The sequence below is a fragment of the Chinchilla lanigera genome, unplaced genomic scaffold (genome assembly GCF_000276665.1).
Source record: "Chinchilla lanigera isolate Chin_1 unplaced genomic scaffold, ChiLan1.0 scaffold00021, whole genome shotgun sequence".
Lineage (NCBI taxonomy): Eukaryota > Metazoa > Chordata > Mammalia > Rodentia > Chinchillidae > Chinchilla > Chinchilla lanigera.
In genome coordinates, this window is record NW_004955422.1 from 16,448,181 (window position 1) to 16,464,324 (window position 16,144).

Here is a 16,144-nt window from a genome sequence, read left to right on the forward strand (position 1 = left end):
CTGCAGGAGCAGGCAGGGGGCCCCCAAGCGGATGGGAGGGGGAGCTGCAAGAGCACAGGCAAGGAGCTTCCAAGAAGAGGCAGCAGGTGTGCACTACCGCTCAAAGGTTTGGTCCCTGAAACTCCTCAAAGTTTTTACTGTCACCCTGTCAACAGCAGCAGCCAGACAACCCCTAAAGGGACCAGTTGTTATGATATCCAGGAGGGGCCAGGGCTCCTGAGCTGTCTGCCAAATTTGAGGGGTGATGTCCCAGGTCTTGCTGCCTAGTCAAGGAGAGAAATGGGGCTGATCATCCACAGGGCTCAGCCACCAAGCGGGGCCTAGTCAGGAGCACCCTGAACCTCGCTGTGGGTCTGGAGGTGAAGCTCATGCCATCCATCCCTGCAGGCTTCTCCCTGCCTCCCCTTCTGTGTCTGCACCCCAAGGTTCCCTGCCGTCACCCTGTCCTTAGTCTCCTGGTCGGTACAGTGCTCCTCCCAGCGCTGTCACACCTATCAGCCTACAAACATCTCCAACCTCAAAACAATGAAAAGTCCCTCGCCACATGAGTTCTACCCATGTGCTCCTCCCCCACACAGCAAAGTGATCCTGCTGCTTCTGTTGCCATCCCATGGCCACTCCGCCTGGTCTGAAACACAGAGGCTCCACGCCCTGCCCCACTGCACTCATCTTGTGGGCTGAGGTTGGGGATGTTGACTCCCAGGGTCCCCAGCCCTCACATGGACCTGGCTCTTGCATGGAGTTGGACTAATGCGGCGGGCATGCTTGGGCACAGTCCTTAGCGTGACTGTCAAGGTGCAGGCTGGTCCCTTGGGAACCACCTGAGTGGCTACCGGCTGCCTCCTTAGGCTCAGTGGTCTCTGGGGCTCTAGCTATGACAGCACCCTGCAGGATCCCTGACCTGCCTAGCTGGAGACCATCTTGGGGGAGGCTCCCGGTTTTCCCCTTCCTCCCAGAGTGCAGGTGCCCATGGAGAATCAACCTGGCCAAGCACAAGCACTCAGGATGGCCCTGCAGAAGAGCACGGGCACACAGGAGGTGCCACATAGAGGCCTTGGTGGTTGACAAGTGGCAAACTTTCTCTTGGCGTGAGAATGGTGAGGACGATTCGCCTGTAGACTGGACCTCAGAACCCCACAGAGCCACAGCAGGTCCCGTCCTACTCTTTGCCCAGGGTTCGGAAGCTTGGCACCTGAAACCCTGCACACGAGGGGCAGAGTCCAGGAAGGGTCCCCATGTGCCTGGGGACCTGTACGAAAGGCCGCCCTGGACCACAGCCCCAGCACTGTGCTTTGCTCTGCAATCTTGGCTGCGCTTAAGGCCTGTGATTTACCCAGAACAAACAGCAGTGTGCGCCAGAAGAGGGGGAACAAATGCTGGCTTTTATTTATTTTTCTATCTACAAATAACTGGGAGGGCAAATAGACCACACGAGGGCTGGGAGATGCTTTTGATCAAGGGGCACCACTCCTGTCCCCTGACGCCAGAAGCTGTTTACGCATCAGAGGTGCCACCTGCCAATTCTCTGAGAACCCTCCTCCACCTGGATCATTTGGCAGTGTCAGGAGACATCCTTGGTCGTCACCCGGGCTGGGCTGCTGTCATCTAGTGGTTGTCAGGATGACCCAGCTCCAGAGGGCAGCCCTGTGTACCTGGTGAACCTGGCCTGGACCTCCTTGGCAGGTCCAGGTCTCTCCCCTGGCCTCCTGCCAGCCCAGAAAACACAGGCAAGCACCACACTGGGGTTTTTACCAATTTTATTTCTAGACTTCTCACGTTTGTCTTTTGTTTTCTGCTGGAAACGTGCCGGTTACATGTCCGTGCTGAGAAGTGCTGCGGTGCGTCAACCAAAGCACGGACCCAAACTGCCCGCTGACCAGAGACCCTTGCAGACTTTTGCATCGCAGGACAGACTCTGCTGTGCTCCGTGGACCTGCCACCAGCCTTTGGCCTTTTGGCACACAGTATTGGAGATGTCTGCCCTCACCCACCACCGTGGACACACCGTCCCTCACGGACCCCGCTCGGTTCAGACAGAGACGCCGCAGCCAGAATGGTTGAGGTAAGCAGAAGCAGTGATCCGGAGGGGCGGAGGGACGGCCCTGCACCTGCCAATGGCCTCCGAGCACAGACCCACCCCTCGGGGGGCACAAATCCTTTTGGTTCGGCAGCTTGCTAGGGGACTCGGGCACACAGCATTGTGAGCTGGCTCCATTGAGATTTGGAGTCTCTTTTAAATTAGCATTATGCCGTAATTAACAAAACAACAACAGACAGAACACTAGTACAATAACAACAGATTAACACACCCAAAACTTGAACAAATTCCAGAAGCAATTTCAATCATCCCGAATGACAAGAGTCCTACGGGCCCAGCACCACAGTGGCACGTAAGACAGACTGGTTATAATAATAATAATAATAATAATGCAATGTTCATAACTACACGTACAGAATGATACAGCTGTCAAAACTCCTACGATGGTACATCCCAGATCAGGTGAACAGCCCCACATGACAGGCGCAGGGGAAAGATCTCGGACACAGCCTGGTCTCCAGAGACCCTCGTGGGTCTCGTGGACCAGGCCATCACTGGTCCCCACCAGGTCCGGTTTTGGGATCTTGTCTGTGTGTCTGTCTGCCAAGGCAGACAGAGCCCAACCATTGGGTCTACACATGGCTAAGTGAAGCATGAGGTATTGTGAACAGGGACCTTTTTGGAATAGAGCAGTAATCACATTAAGTCAAAATTGATCACATAAAAAAAAAAAAACTACAAAACAAGGGAATCTGTAATACAATTTTCTACGAGGAAATTAGAACTGGAACATGGCAGTATATGACATTGTAAAACAAAACAAAACAAAAATTCTGATCCTCCAATAGCAGCAAAACAATGTGAAAGAGATACAGAGAAGCGATGTGAGTTTGTTTCCGAACCGTGCCGGGAAGTCATCGGTAGCAGCGCATTAAGAAACGGAGCCGCAGCCTGTCCCTCACGTGGTCACTGCCCCGTCCCCTCTTCCCGTCCACACTTCCTCCCTCCCATCCTCTCTCCAGCCTCAGCCTCACGCTCTGGCCACCTCCCTTCAACACTTGCTAAATAAAAAGCTACAGAGCCAAGATGTGCAAATTGTCTACCTGTCACTAACTTTTTTTTTTTTAAAGGAGGGGGCAAAGGGATAAGAGTGCGTTGGAATAGAACTCATTCAAGTACCCTAACTTTCCTGGATGATTCGCAGATCAGACCACTTTGGGAAATGCCAAACAGGCCGAATCCGTGTCTTGTGTGGTTTATCTTGAGATTTTCCCCCTTGCCTACAAAGGGACCAATCTTCCGTAAACTGTATTGAGCCTGCGACACCAAAGGCTGAAAGATTTGTGTGTTTAAATCAAGGGGAGATTGCATTACTTTATAAATCATACTGGCCTCATGAGCACCCTCTGCAATAAATACTCTTTTTAGCCTTAACTATAAATTATATATTTTAGTGTTTAAAAACCTTCCATCATGAAACATCTAAAAGTAACCCTTAAACTACTTGCTCTCTAGGTAAACCTTTGAGGTCCCTAATTTCAAACACCAGCTGGCACCAAAGGATTCCTATGAACTTCAATTTCTCTACAGGACAGGAACTTCTCTATCATCCTGGCAATGTTGAGAATGCAGATCTGTTTCTCCTTGACTGGAACAAAACCTTCAAAAAACATCCCCCTCTCACTAACCCCGCAGTGACATGCACTTGCTTAGCAATCCTGTTTGCGTACAAGTACGTGAATATTCCTAAACCATTCCATTGAAAATTCGCCCCCCATCCCCCCGCACACACAACATCAACAGCAATATTGCCTCTAACTACTGGACCCAAAGTGCTCTGAAATGGAATGGTTTCAGAATACCGTGAAGGAAAATCAAAACAACAACAATGAAAAAAGAGAGAAAGTTGCTGTGAATTTTAACCTGGCTGTGGGCAGGCTGCAGGGCCATTGGTTGAAAAAAAAAAAAACAAAACAAAAAACCCAGCATCTCATAAACAGGTAACTACAAAAATAGGAAGATTATAAAAATAGAATATATTATGTCGCTATTTTGTTTTCTCTCGAGGGTAGCGTGTCACAGGAGGGGGACAGCTGGCCTTTCCCACTACCTTGAGACTGGCTGGTACCCAGCAGGCCTGGCCCTGGATGACGATCCTCGGGCACAGGCTGAGCACACGAGGGTTGCCACAGTCTATGCAACGCTGACCGAGAGATTGCATCAACCATCCATAAGGTGAAGAGGTTACATATCTACCTAGCTACAAGATACATGAACATACATGTGACTTATCAAGTGACTACATGGCTGAAAAAGCAGGGCACAGGAGCACCCAGGACCACATCGAGATGCCCATCCTGGGCGAGCACAAGAATACATGTTTCTAGCTAAAACCCTCTTCTACTTTAAAAATGGTTTGTTGGGATTTTTCTCTTTTTAAAATGTTTTTATGCCTTAAAAAAAAACAACAAAAACACATAAAGAATCAAATCTAGTCCTCCCTGGAGACTTCTTGTGTGTTAATGTCTATTCTTACCAGAGACACAAGCACATTAATAAAAAAACTAGTTGATTACGGGGGTATAAAAGCCTCTATTTTGTAGCACAACTCACCTCCCCCCCACTCAGGTTATGCAAAGTCTATCCTCTCTCTTTCGCTCTTTTTTTAAGGTTTTCAGGTAATTTTTTTCATTTGCTTAAGTCAGAGATGGAAGGGAGAAAGAGCAAAGGAACAAAAACCAACAAGGAGAATGAAACTTTCCCTTCTGGTAGCAAAATGTCCCAGAGAAGAGGGACCTGGTTAAAGGAGCAGTTGGGACTGGCTCTTCCCTCGCTGGGGCTGCCAGCCACTGCTCCGTGCCCTGGTGGCAGCAACGCCTCAGATGTCCACATCCCGCACGTCAGTGGGCGTGCAGGCCAGGTCTGCCTCCTCCTCCTCTTCCTCCTCCTCCTCTGTGGCTTTGGGGTCCAAATTCTGCTGGGCCTGGCGCAGACTGGACTCTAGCAGAGCCTCGATCTGCTCCTGGCAGGCACGAAGGCAGTCCTGGAAAGGGGGCGGAGGGGGTTCTTTAGCAGGAGGTGCAAAGCCAGGGCTCTGTCCCAATGCTGGACCCAAAAGGTCTTGATAAGAGCACTCGTGAGAACTGCCACCAAAGCCCAAGGAATGAGAATCATGTGCTACCTCTGGCTCCCAGCTTCACTCTGGCCTGGTGGTCCCACTCAGGACCAAATACTGCTGCCTCCTATGCCACAAGACTGTGGCTGTCCTGCCCTCGATGGCAGATCTCAGATGCCTGGCCCCAAGCAGGTCCTGGCCTCTTGGAATTCCTTCATGGGCCCTGATCTCCAGCCTCCTTGACTCTATCCCTCCAATCCAGGTGGGGAGGCCCCCACGGACCTCCCTTCTTGGACCTAAACTCTGCCCAGTGGCAGCCCTAAAGGCGAACCTCTCACTCTGTGATCAACTGAGGATGGACGTCACAGGCTGGGACTTTTACCCCTCAGTGTGCTCCTGCTCAGGCAGTGTCCTGTGCTCCCAGCCCTTTGTATGCGAGCACTGCCCCCTGCATAGGAGGCTCTGCAGCCCCGCACCTCCATCCACACTGGGCTGGACTCCCCTGGGGGGTGACTACTGCACTGCCAAGGGGAACTCGGGGCTGCCCAATGCCAGGGTCAGTGTTGCAGCAGCTCTCAGGTCCTAATGCTGGGACATCACAGGAGGTAGGGCTTCTCAGACTATAACAGTCTCCAGTCAGCCCCTCAAAATGGACTTTTCCGCCCCCACGAGAGGATACAGGGGGGCACTGCCCAATGTCCCCAGGCTGCAGGGCTTCGCAGGGACCCACATTTAGGGAGCTCATGTTTCCTCTCCTCTTTGATACTCAAGATGAGTGAGAGTAGCATGACTGGGGCAAAAGGCACCATTTGGCAGATGAGGAAACCAAGGGCCAAGAGGCCTGGTGTAAATACAAAACCCCAGACATCCTCAGATGCTTCTAAGGCTAGACAGCTCCCAACTACAGCCCCCTTATGTACTTGTCAGTTCTTGGGGGGCTGTGGGCTGAAATGAAGCCAAGAGGTACAGAAATGGGGTCTCCAGGGTACCATCACCCTGAGCAGCTCCACATCCAGCTCATGGTCCAGCTCCTTGGCCATCTGCCCCCTTGCCTTAGAAACCTCACACTGACCATCAGCTCTGACCCATGACCCACTCAAGTCCCACAGCTGAAGTCAGAGCTGGAGCTGAATTCAGGTTTTTAGTCCCTCTCTACCTTGTCCCTACTCTGACCTGAAGGCCGCCCCAGTAGATGGTGCCCTTATCCATGGCCAGAACATGTCAGACAAATTGACCGTGCTTTTTGGTGAGAAGGGACACAGAATTACTGATGCGTGGCACAGCGTGCCTCAGGTATGCCTCAGAAATTTCTAGAACATGCCCTTGTCCTTACCAGAGTCCTTTGTGGCCCCATCCCCCCCTAAGGAAACCCCATTTAGGAAGATAGGCTGTAGTCTGGGCATGAACCTGGGCAAAGGTAGTTTTGAGGACTCCACATGGCTTGGAGGCAACATAAGAGTGAACTTGGCAACTGAGGCCCAGCTCATGCTGGGAGGTTAATGCTGAGGACTTTGCTGTCGAGGGTCCTTCTGAGTCTGAGCTCAGCTACCTTTGTCACCGGAAGGCCATTCCAAAGTCATTCCAGCCTCCATTCCTTTCCCCTGGTCAGCTGGGAGGCGTTTTCCCAACATCTAATTAGAACAGTCTCTGTCCAGGAGAGGGACAACACTGACATTGCTTGTAGCTGCCTGCAGATGGCCATCATGTGGCATTGCCACCAGAAATCCATCAACACAGCTGACCAGGTCAAACAGTCCTGGGTATGGGGCTGGAAATTTTAAAAAGTACAGATACAAAGCGTCTCCAAGTCCTTGTCCAAGAGGCTGCTGCCTCCGACAGCTAGGGGAGGACACCCCTCACCACCCAGCTTGAAACCGGCCAGGGTACAGGAGGGCACCCCCTTGACAAAGGACTCACTGGGCAGGTGACAGGCAGGTCAATATGGGTATCAGGGTGGAACTTCCAGAGCCTTCCAGAAGCTCTAGGGTGGGCCCACCTGCCCTGGGGGTGTGTGTGTGTGTCAGGACAATTAGTCACTCCCTCATGCACAGCAGGTGATAGCTGACCTGCCAACCTCTGTCTAATTTGGTGAAGGCCACAAGCCCTTGTAATTGTCATTTAAGTTCTCTCTTTACAGAAAAGAAAAGAACTGGATAAAACAGTGGCACTTTTAAGAATGAAGTCACGGTCAACTTAACTGGTGTTTCACAGGACCCCACCCCCTAGCACCATAAAAAAAAAAAAGTTTGTTTCCATTGGTCTTGGTGACCAGAGGTTCAGACCTCACAGGAGCCCTTTAAAGCTGCTATTTACTGGCTGTGAATACCGTGGCTGGCCTTGGGTCCCTTTCTGCTGGAAGGGTTTATGGCTTTTGCCTGCTCATGGGTGCCCCAAGGACACAAGAGAACCCTGCAGGGTCTCTCCTGTGGTGGATGCAGGACTCTGCCCTGCCTCTTAGAGCCTAGCCCGTCATCCATGGGGACTGAGGTGCCAGATGCCCCCTGCAGCCACCACTTACCGGGTCACACTTGATCACTCTGGAGAGGAAGTGCGTCAGGCGATAGCAGGTCAGGAAGTTGTTGGGGCTGCCCAGGTGCAGGCCTTGTACTGCGGCCACCACGCTTCCAGCCGCCACCATGGAAGGTGGGTTGGAAATGAACTTCACGTCTGCAGCAGAGAGACAGACAGGGGACCTGAGCGGGGATACTGCAGAGCCTTGTGATTCCGGACTACTTGGGGCATTGCCGTCAACGAAATCCAACTCATCAAGATGAACTAGGTGCACAGCGAAGGCAGCCACACCAAAGAGGCTGGCTGACTACCACCCTCTTGCCCTTCCAGCAGCTTTTGTCTCAAGAATGTCACTTAATCATAAAAATAAACGAAGGACACAAACCTGGGAATCATATACGTTGCCTCTGCAACACTAACCCAAGGTACCTGCCACTGCTGGGCAAGAGGAAGTGAATGGAGGCAATCGGTCCCATTTCCAAGGGAATGCACAAGGCCAAGGGAGAGGACAGTCACTCCCCAAGTCCCTCGAGGGCTATAATGGTGATGGTGACTTCACAGAGCAAGAACCTTGGCAGCTACCTGCCCCTTTCTCCCTGATGCCTGATTTTTCAGGGTGACCTTCAGCAAAGCCCAACTCCATACCGGGCCTTATGCTCTGTCGTTTCTCTGGTCAGAGACAAAAATCTTTGCTTTGTCCTTTGCCCTGGCCACATGAGTTTTTCCAAGTCACTGACTGGCAAATTTAGAGGTGCATGGTTCCCACCATGATCACACAATACACCCAAACCAGGGCAGCCAGTGTAGCCAGCCACGGAGAGGGGCTGTGCTCAGTTCCCCTAGTACAGCTCCTTACATAGTGCCACTTCCCCCAGAGTGGGAAGCCTGGGCCCTGAGAGCCCTGGTCCAAGCAGGGCCCATACTAAGGGAGGCCACTCCCCTCACCCTTTACAGTTTGGGTTCTGGGGGAATCCCCTGGTATTCTGGGGCTCCTCCAAGGAAAAAGACCAAGGGCAGTGCCAAGCCAGAGCAGTCCCTGGCCTGTAGCCTACACTGCTGTCAGATGCCAAGGCACATTGTCCCCCAACACACGGCAGCGGGTGCCACTCCAGGGTCACCAGCAGCCCCCTTCCCAGGCCACAGGCCAATTCCTCTGAATGGGGGGGTACTTGTTGGGAGTCACCCACCCTCCTGTCCTCTCCATTTGGCCACCACTCCAGCGGAGCCCACTGCCTGCCTTCCTGTCGTGTCCAATGGGAACTTAGGGGCAGGGACAGCTGCCAACTCAACCATGGACCATGGGCCCTGGGCCAGAGGCAGATGTGCGAGGGACGAGCGTGGCACCTTGTCAGTCCTCATCGCCTCATCATGCAGCATGGAGTGCCTGGGAACAAGGGGGCTTGGTGAGCTGAATGGTCACAAAGGGAGAGGGGCCCTCGCGAGCTGCTGGGGGTGCACAGCCCCTCTGAGGCTTCATCTCAAGAGAATAAACAACTTTGGTCTCATTAAAGAGAGGGGGGAGCCGGAGAGGGGCTGGGAAGAAAGGCAGCCACCCTGAAGGGAGACAAAAGCTAGCTTCTGGGCGCCGCTGCAGCGACTTAAAAAAGAAATGCCGGGCAAGGCAAGCCACCTCTGTTCCCCTTTAAATGGGAGCAATTCCACCCAGTCTGAGAACAAGAGCCATGAATGGAAACCTTTTCATTGAGGCAAGTTGGAGCCGCACACAGAAATCACTTCTGAAAGTGACAAACTCCCGCACCGCTGGTGGGCACAAGCACGACCGATCCACCTGCCGCCTTGTCTCTGAAACTCCCCCAGTCCTGAGTGCTGCGGCCAGGCTGGGGTGTCCTAGACTCGAGCAGTTCAGAATGAACCAACTCCAACATTACTTTCCACTCACTGCCCGGCTGGGGCTGGCACAAGTGACTGTCGGGGCACAGTGGCACAGCTGACCTTGCTGAGAACCCTCATTAAGCTCAGCTGTGCGCTGTCAACCACACTGGCGATGTCCTTGCGAAACAGACCGGCGAAGAGGCAGACTCTGGGGCCCTCATGTTAACAAGCCCAGCTTTAACCAGGTGTGCCCGTATATACCTGGAACCCCAGCATTCTGGGAGGCTGAGGCAGGGGAATGCCAAGTTCAACCCCAGCTTAGACAACTGTCTCAAGACAAAAACCAAAAGGCTGGGGATGTAGCTCATGGGAAGGTCCTGGGGTTCAATACTGACTACCACACACACACTAAAATAAAAATATCCCAGCCCTATGCATACATGGCCTGTGCATGCATGCTAAGGAACCTGGGTCTGGGGGTCCCTGAGCAGGGGAAATGGGGAGCAGCATCTTTCCATTTCCTTAAACATAGCCCTTGTTGCATGGAGGGCAAACACAGCTTTCCAGACTGGTGCTTATGCCTCTACTGCAGCAGCCCACTTCCAGTGTTGGGCTATAACCCCTGCCTCTCTTCTGTCCCATGTGTCTGACACAGGCCACACCTCAGCTGAGTCCAATGGGGTAGATGGGCATTAGGCCTGGGAGCTCTGGCGTTGTAGCGATGCTTAGGTGTGTGCTGCCTTTTCCCGCTGCTTCACCCTGGAAGTGACAGCATGGGCACCAGGAGCCCAGGAAACACTGGTCACCGGGCCATCATCTGCCTTCCCCTGCTGGCTAGGGTGCCCACCAGCCCCACCTTAGACCCTGCAGCAGCTTGGAGCTGGCTCTGCTGCTCCCTGCCAGCACCCACCCAGGGGTCCCAGAGGGGAGCTCTGGCTGCCCGAGTCGTCCCCAAGGGAGGCTGTGCAACCATGGTTCCTCGAATTATCTCCAAGAAACCCTGCTGTTCCTCTCAAACCACTTTCAGCTCCATAAAAGGCTGTGTGGAGCCTCTCTCCGAAGGAGCCCCAGCCAGAGAACTCCTCCCTGCCGCCTGCAGCCTCCGTGCCGCCCCCACCCTCAGCTTCATCCAGGCAACCCCTTCCTGACTGGAGAAGGCCCTGGGGGAGGGGGTACAGCAGGTAGAAGAGCAGCGCCGTGTCCTCAGCGTCCTCACCCCAGCAGCACTTGCTCTGCAATGGCAGCCAAGGGGGGGGGGGTGCCACATCCACAGCAAGGGATGCGATGGAGGTGCCAGGACTAGGGGGAGGGGCTCTGCCCCATTAGGCAGGTGGGAGAAGATACTTGGCCCCTTTGATGCCAGGTTGCCTTGTGGCCCTCAGGCCACCCAGAGTTAGTCCACATGCAGATGTAACAGCTAGAGCCTGGTTGGGACCACTGAAAGGTCAGCAGAGTCGGGTGGGAGGGCTCAAAGTACTCTGGTTGGGGGAACTATTCCTGACGTAGCTCCCAGTCAGGTGGAGAAGCATAAGGCTACACGGGAGCAGCAGGAGGCGACTTGGTATGTGGGTGTGGGTGCATGTACAAGTGTCTGTCCACACTGGTCCCTGGGACAGGCAGCCCACCTGGGGTCTAGGGTGAGCACAGTGCCAGAGAGGGGTCTCTGGAGCCATGCCATGGGGGACAGAGGGTGGACCCCTGTGTAGCCCAGGACTGGGCTGCCCTGGAGCCCCTCCCAGGGCAGCTGAGCAGAGCTGGCCTGTGGCGCCCCTGGCTGGGCCTCAGGCAGAGCAGCTCCTCTACTGGCCGCCCCCGCACTGGGGCTGCTGCTGGCCGGGGAACACGTGGTACAACCACTGCTGGCTGCTCTCCCCACCCCTGAAGGCGCCCCTGGCAGGTGGCCCAGCTTGGGAGAGGCCAGGAGCACCCCCACCGCCCCGACTCCTGCAACCCAGGCTCCTGGAGGACAGACAGGAGAAGGGCTGGAGGTGAGTGGGGGCAGTAGCCAAGGTAAACCCTCTCAGTGTGGAGTGGCCATGGGTCAGGTGTGGGGAGCAGAGGTACCCGCATCCGGACACAGGAAGACTGCCCCCCGCCCCCAAGGCACTGTAGGGTGTCTGCGGCAGCAACAGCGCCACTTCTGTGGGCAGGAGGCCTTGGGGCCATCTTTTCCTGGACAGATCTGGGTATTAGGCCCCCTACCTGTGGCACACAGGGCAACAAAAGTCTGTGCGTGTTTTCGGATGATCTGTTTGTTCTCCTCAGCCTCTGGCATTTTGGAGAGGAAGTGTTCGATGAAGTCGTGGGGGGTCATGGCAGCCAGATTCCATTTGAGTTTGTTTACCAGGAGCAGCTCCATTTGCTGTGGAAAACGGGGAACAGGCATCAAGAGACGGGGCAGGCTGGCCCCTTAGGGGTTCTCCTGCAGCCCAGCTCACTGGCCTTCACCCTTAGTTTATAGTCTTGAGGTGGGAGAGAGGGTGGAGAAGGTTGGGGGGGGTGTCGAGAGACTGGGGGTAACACATGAGCCCAGATCAAAATAGAAAAGGTGCGTGTAAAAAGGCTCCATTCTCGTTACTAAGCCGACCCCACTGAGAGACAAAAAGACCTCCCACCGCCGGTACTGAGGGCCTCAGTGACCAGCGATGTGGCCTGCACACCGCAAGAGGGCGCGCGTCATCCATGTTTGACCCCAGTGGAAAGCAAATGTGGTGGGAGTGGAATCCGAGGACAGGGTTCGGGGAAGGGGAAGTGGAAGTGGGGGTCGCCTGGGGTTCTACTGCTGCCCCAGGGGCCGAGTAGTGTGGGCGCCCCACTCTGGGGCGGATCTGTCCGTGGTGGGCCCATCCTCCAGCCATCTACACCTCCCCCGAGTCGGGGTCCCACTGCTAACGAAACGTCCGCGCGCGGTGGTCCGCGGTTACCAGCAGCTCCTCGGGCCGGATGGAGTTGTCAGTGTAGATGCACAACTTCTCGGCCGTCAGCGGGATGGTCTCCTTCATCTTGGAGGCCACGAACATGCAGGTGGCCCCCAGCAGCTGCAGGCGGCTCTTCTTCAGGGGTTCCAACGATAGGAAGCGGTCCAGGTAGTTCATGGCCAGCGGGAAGACCTCCTCCTCGCACTTCTGCTCCTCGCAAACCTGCGGGCAACCGGGCTGTGACCGCCGCCGCCGAAGCCCTTCCACGCACAGGGTGGCCAGTCCTCAAGGGCGCGGAGGGGTTGGGGCGGGGTGGGGGGTACAGGCACTTCTGAGGATGTGCACCCTGCCCGCGAGTCCCCGGAGCCCACACACCCCGAAACTGAAAGGGAAAGTCTGCAAGGCGGGCACGGCGGACGGGGGTGGGCACGCGGGGCACCGCAGGCGCGAGGACCCCAGCTTGCGCGGGACCTGGGGGCCACTGCCGTGGGGGGGGGGGACACCCACCGCGCAGCGGGGACGCCGGGGGTTGGGCGCCGCGCTCGCCGCCCTTCGAGACACAAAGGTGGCGTCCCAGGCCGCCGCACCGCATTTCCCCAGACGTCATCTTTTCAAAAAATATTTAAAAATATTTAAAAAATAACTGGGTGTCTAAAAACCACCTGAAAACGACCCTTGGGCGGCCCTTGATCCATGTCGGGGGTCGACAGTTGGTTGCGGGCTATGGGGAGAGCCCCAGGAATTCAAACTCCGGGGCCCCCTTCCCCTTGGCGCGGGCGCCGTTTCCCTCTCGCAAGGGCACCACGCTGCACTTTCAGAAATTATTTAAAAATACTTTAGAGACCCCGAAACGCCCACCAAAGGCCTGGAAATGTGGTCCGGGCCCCTGGCTCGCTCCAGAAGAGGACCCTGAGCGGAGACCCGCGCAGACGGGGGTCAACCGCTGGCGTCTTGGGGGCCACGCGACCTTGCAGCCCGGCGTGCTCTATGGCCCAGGCTACCCGTGTGGGGCGCCCCGGAGTCCGCAGCTTGAACAAAAGGCCCCCCTTTCCGAGTCGGGGGTCCCCCTAAAACAGCCCAGGCCGCGTCCCCGCGCCCCTCCGGGTGGTTCACGGCGGCCGCGCGGCCCCTAGTTTCTATCCCAGCGACCCGCCGGCCGCTCCCCGCCCCCACCCTGCCCCCAATTATTAATAAACACTTTTGCTTTGCAATAAAAGCAAAGATGGCGCATAATACTGGCACAAACGGCCCTTGCATACGTGTCCATGGATATTAATTTAAAAATCAAATCTATGCCCCCTCCCCCCAGTGCTGGCGGCTCCGGGCCGCGGCAGCCGGAGAGGAGGCGCAGCGGCGCAGGCGGGGAGCCACAAAGAGCGCCCAGCCTGCCAGCCTGCACCCTTGTACCCATTGGGGTGCTCCTGGCATTGGCTTTCCTCGAAGAGAACCCTTCCTGACCGCCCCCCACCAGGAAAGAGAATTTCTAACGCCCCAACCCCCACACCTTCCTCGTCCAAAAAAATACCCGGAATATCTATTTATTTTGAAAATACGGATTCCTAGCAACACCTCGGCAAACTTCAAAGTTGGAGGGAGACGAGAAGGGAAAGAAATGTGGGCAAAGAAATGTGGGTTTGGGCAACAAGTTGCAGAAAGTCATAGAGAACCGCCCGAAGCCGCGCACCTCTAGCATCCAGGTGGCCACGATCTTCCGCATGGACGGCAGGATTTCCTTCTGCACACACTTGAAGTAGGACACGGAGGGCGCGCAGGTCTCCTCCGCCTTCAGCATGGCCCGCAGCACCCGGTCGTTGAGGAGGTTGGTGTCCGGGTACGCGCGGCGGATGGTCTCCACCTCGCAGCACAGGAGCTGGTGTTCCATAGCTGGGGCTCTGCCTGGGCCGCCTAGAAAGAGCTATGCGTCCGGGCTCTGTCCGCGTTCCCTTGCGCTCTTCTGGCCCTCGCCGGAGCGCGCGGACTCTGCTGCTCGCTGCTACAGCGCCGACAGCCCTCTGGAGGCTCCCGGACTTTGCAACTTCAACAAAACTCCCCTGTAGCCCGTGTGACGTTACTGTTGTTAAGCAGAGATCAAAGCCGGGCAGAGAATGGGAGCGGGAGGAGGGACCCGGCGGGCGCGGGGGGGAGGGGGCGCGGGCGCTGCGCTCTGGGAGCAGCGCGGGGCAGAGCCCAAAAGCCATCCCCAAGGCTCTGAGCTAGCCCTGCGGTGGAGCTGTCCCCGAAGTTGGGTTTTTATAGAAATGCAAATCGCCCCGGGACTGCCTTTCTCTCCGCGACTGAAGAGGGGTACAGGGGCCCCGGCTTTCCCGGGTGGGTCCCCCAGGATTTGGGGGTGGGGTGGCGGTAGCTCTGGAGAGGAGCCCTACGAGGGCGGCAGACCACACACAGCCGGGGAGACCGCATAGATAGGGAACTGGGGCGCAGCGACACCCTATATCCGAGCCGGGAGAATGGGCACATTTCCGAGAATGCCACGAGGGCACCCACGGGCGGAGAGAGGGCCAAGGAATCTCAGCGTCTGCATCTTCTTTCATTTTCATTAACACGTGCAAATTGCAGGAACTATTTAATATGCAGGGACACGGGGCAGGGCACACAACTCGGGTGCAGGATTCATCCTGGCGCACGGGGGGTCGTTGCAAATGTCCGAGGGGCTATCTTTAAGCACTTAAGAGATTTCGGCTAGCATGCACTCGCTGAAAAAATAAAATAAAATAAATGCCCGAAAATTCCAGCAGCAGCCCAAGATGGTGGCTACCACTTCCTTCATCCTGCCCTCACCCGGGGGATCTACGGGCTGTCTTCCTATCTTGACCAGCCCGTTCTTGGGGGAAATTCCCTAATAGCCCCCTCCCCGTGCCGGCAATTTGGAGAAACAGCTTTGGGTGGAAGGCTGAGAAACAGTGATCTCTATATTGCCTCAATTTTTTTAATTAAAAAGAAATTAAATCGCTAGAAATATTAGTTGCCTCTGCCTGGGACGAGACCCCCGGAGGTTTCCCAATTGGTTTTGTTGGAGGCGTGGACGCCTTCCACCTTTTGAATTTATCCTGGGGCTGCATTCAGGAGCTTGAGGATGGAAGGCACGGGAAAATTAAAAGAATTTGAAGTTAAACAAATGAGTATAGTGATACGATGTTCTTAAACAAAATCTATAGACGTTCATGATTACTCGACAGGGTCCGCAGTATTCTCAAAAATTTAAAGACACATAAATAAAACACATACTATTTTTTATTAGAGATTTTACCTCTTGGGTGCTTTTGAAAAGGACATCTTACCCAGTCTTAACTTTTTTAAGTAATACCTGCCCCGAATTAAGAAAACGGTTCACTTACTTTTCTCTGGATGTATTTTCGTGTTAACTCACCGTCCCCCACCCCCGAAAAGAAAGGCTCAAAGGAAACGGATGCAAAAGCCCCCTGTCTCTTCCCTACGGTGCACGTGGCAAGATGCGACCCCCCCCTTGGAAGTCCCTTCCTCTCGGTCCCCTCCCCCGCAGGGAATGAATGGAGTACTAATATTCCGGGTCCTTGGAGAGCAATGACCCCCCACTCACGCCCGGGACGCTGTGGTGGCCCAGGCAGGTAGTAGCCTCTGTGGGCCCCCTCCTCGGGCGCCCACGCTTACGTGGCCGTGGGTATCTGGGAGCCTCAGAGCATCAGCTCGCACACGAGGGCGGCCCGGCTACTTTTTCATTCATAAAATCTC

The 16,144-nt window shown here is 55.2% G+C and overlaps 1 protein-coding gene across 1 annotated transcript; it reads right to left on the bottom strand.

Moving 5' to 3' along the window:
- Nucleotides 1-1,740: 1,740 nt before the first annotated feature.
- Ccnd1 (cyclin D1) lies at nucleotides 1,741-14,496 on the bottom strand. Its single transcript, XM_005384251.2, has 5 exons — nucleotides 14,100-14,496; nucleotides 12,422-12,637; nucleotides 11,700-11,859; nucleotides 7,672-7,820; nucleotides 1,741-5,081 (listed from the first exon to the last, which is right to left on the bottom strand). Exons 1-5 carry the CDS (start codon nucleotides 14,295-14,297, stop codon nucleotides 4,917-4,919), a joined length of 888 nt encoding a protein of 295 aa, XP_005384308.1. The 5' UTR covers nucleotides 14,298-14,496; the 3' UTR covers nucleotides 1,741-4,916.
- Nucleotides 14,497-16,144: the final 1,648 nt, after the last annotated feature.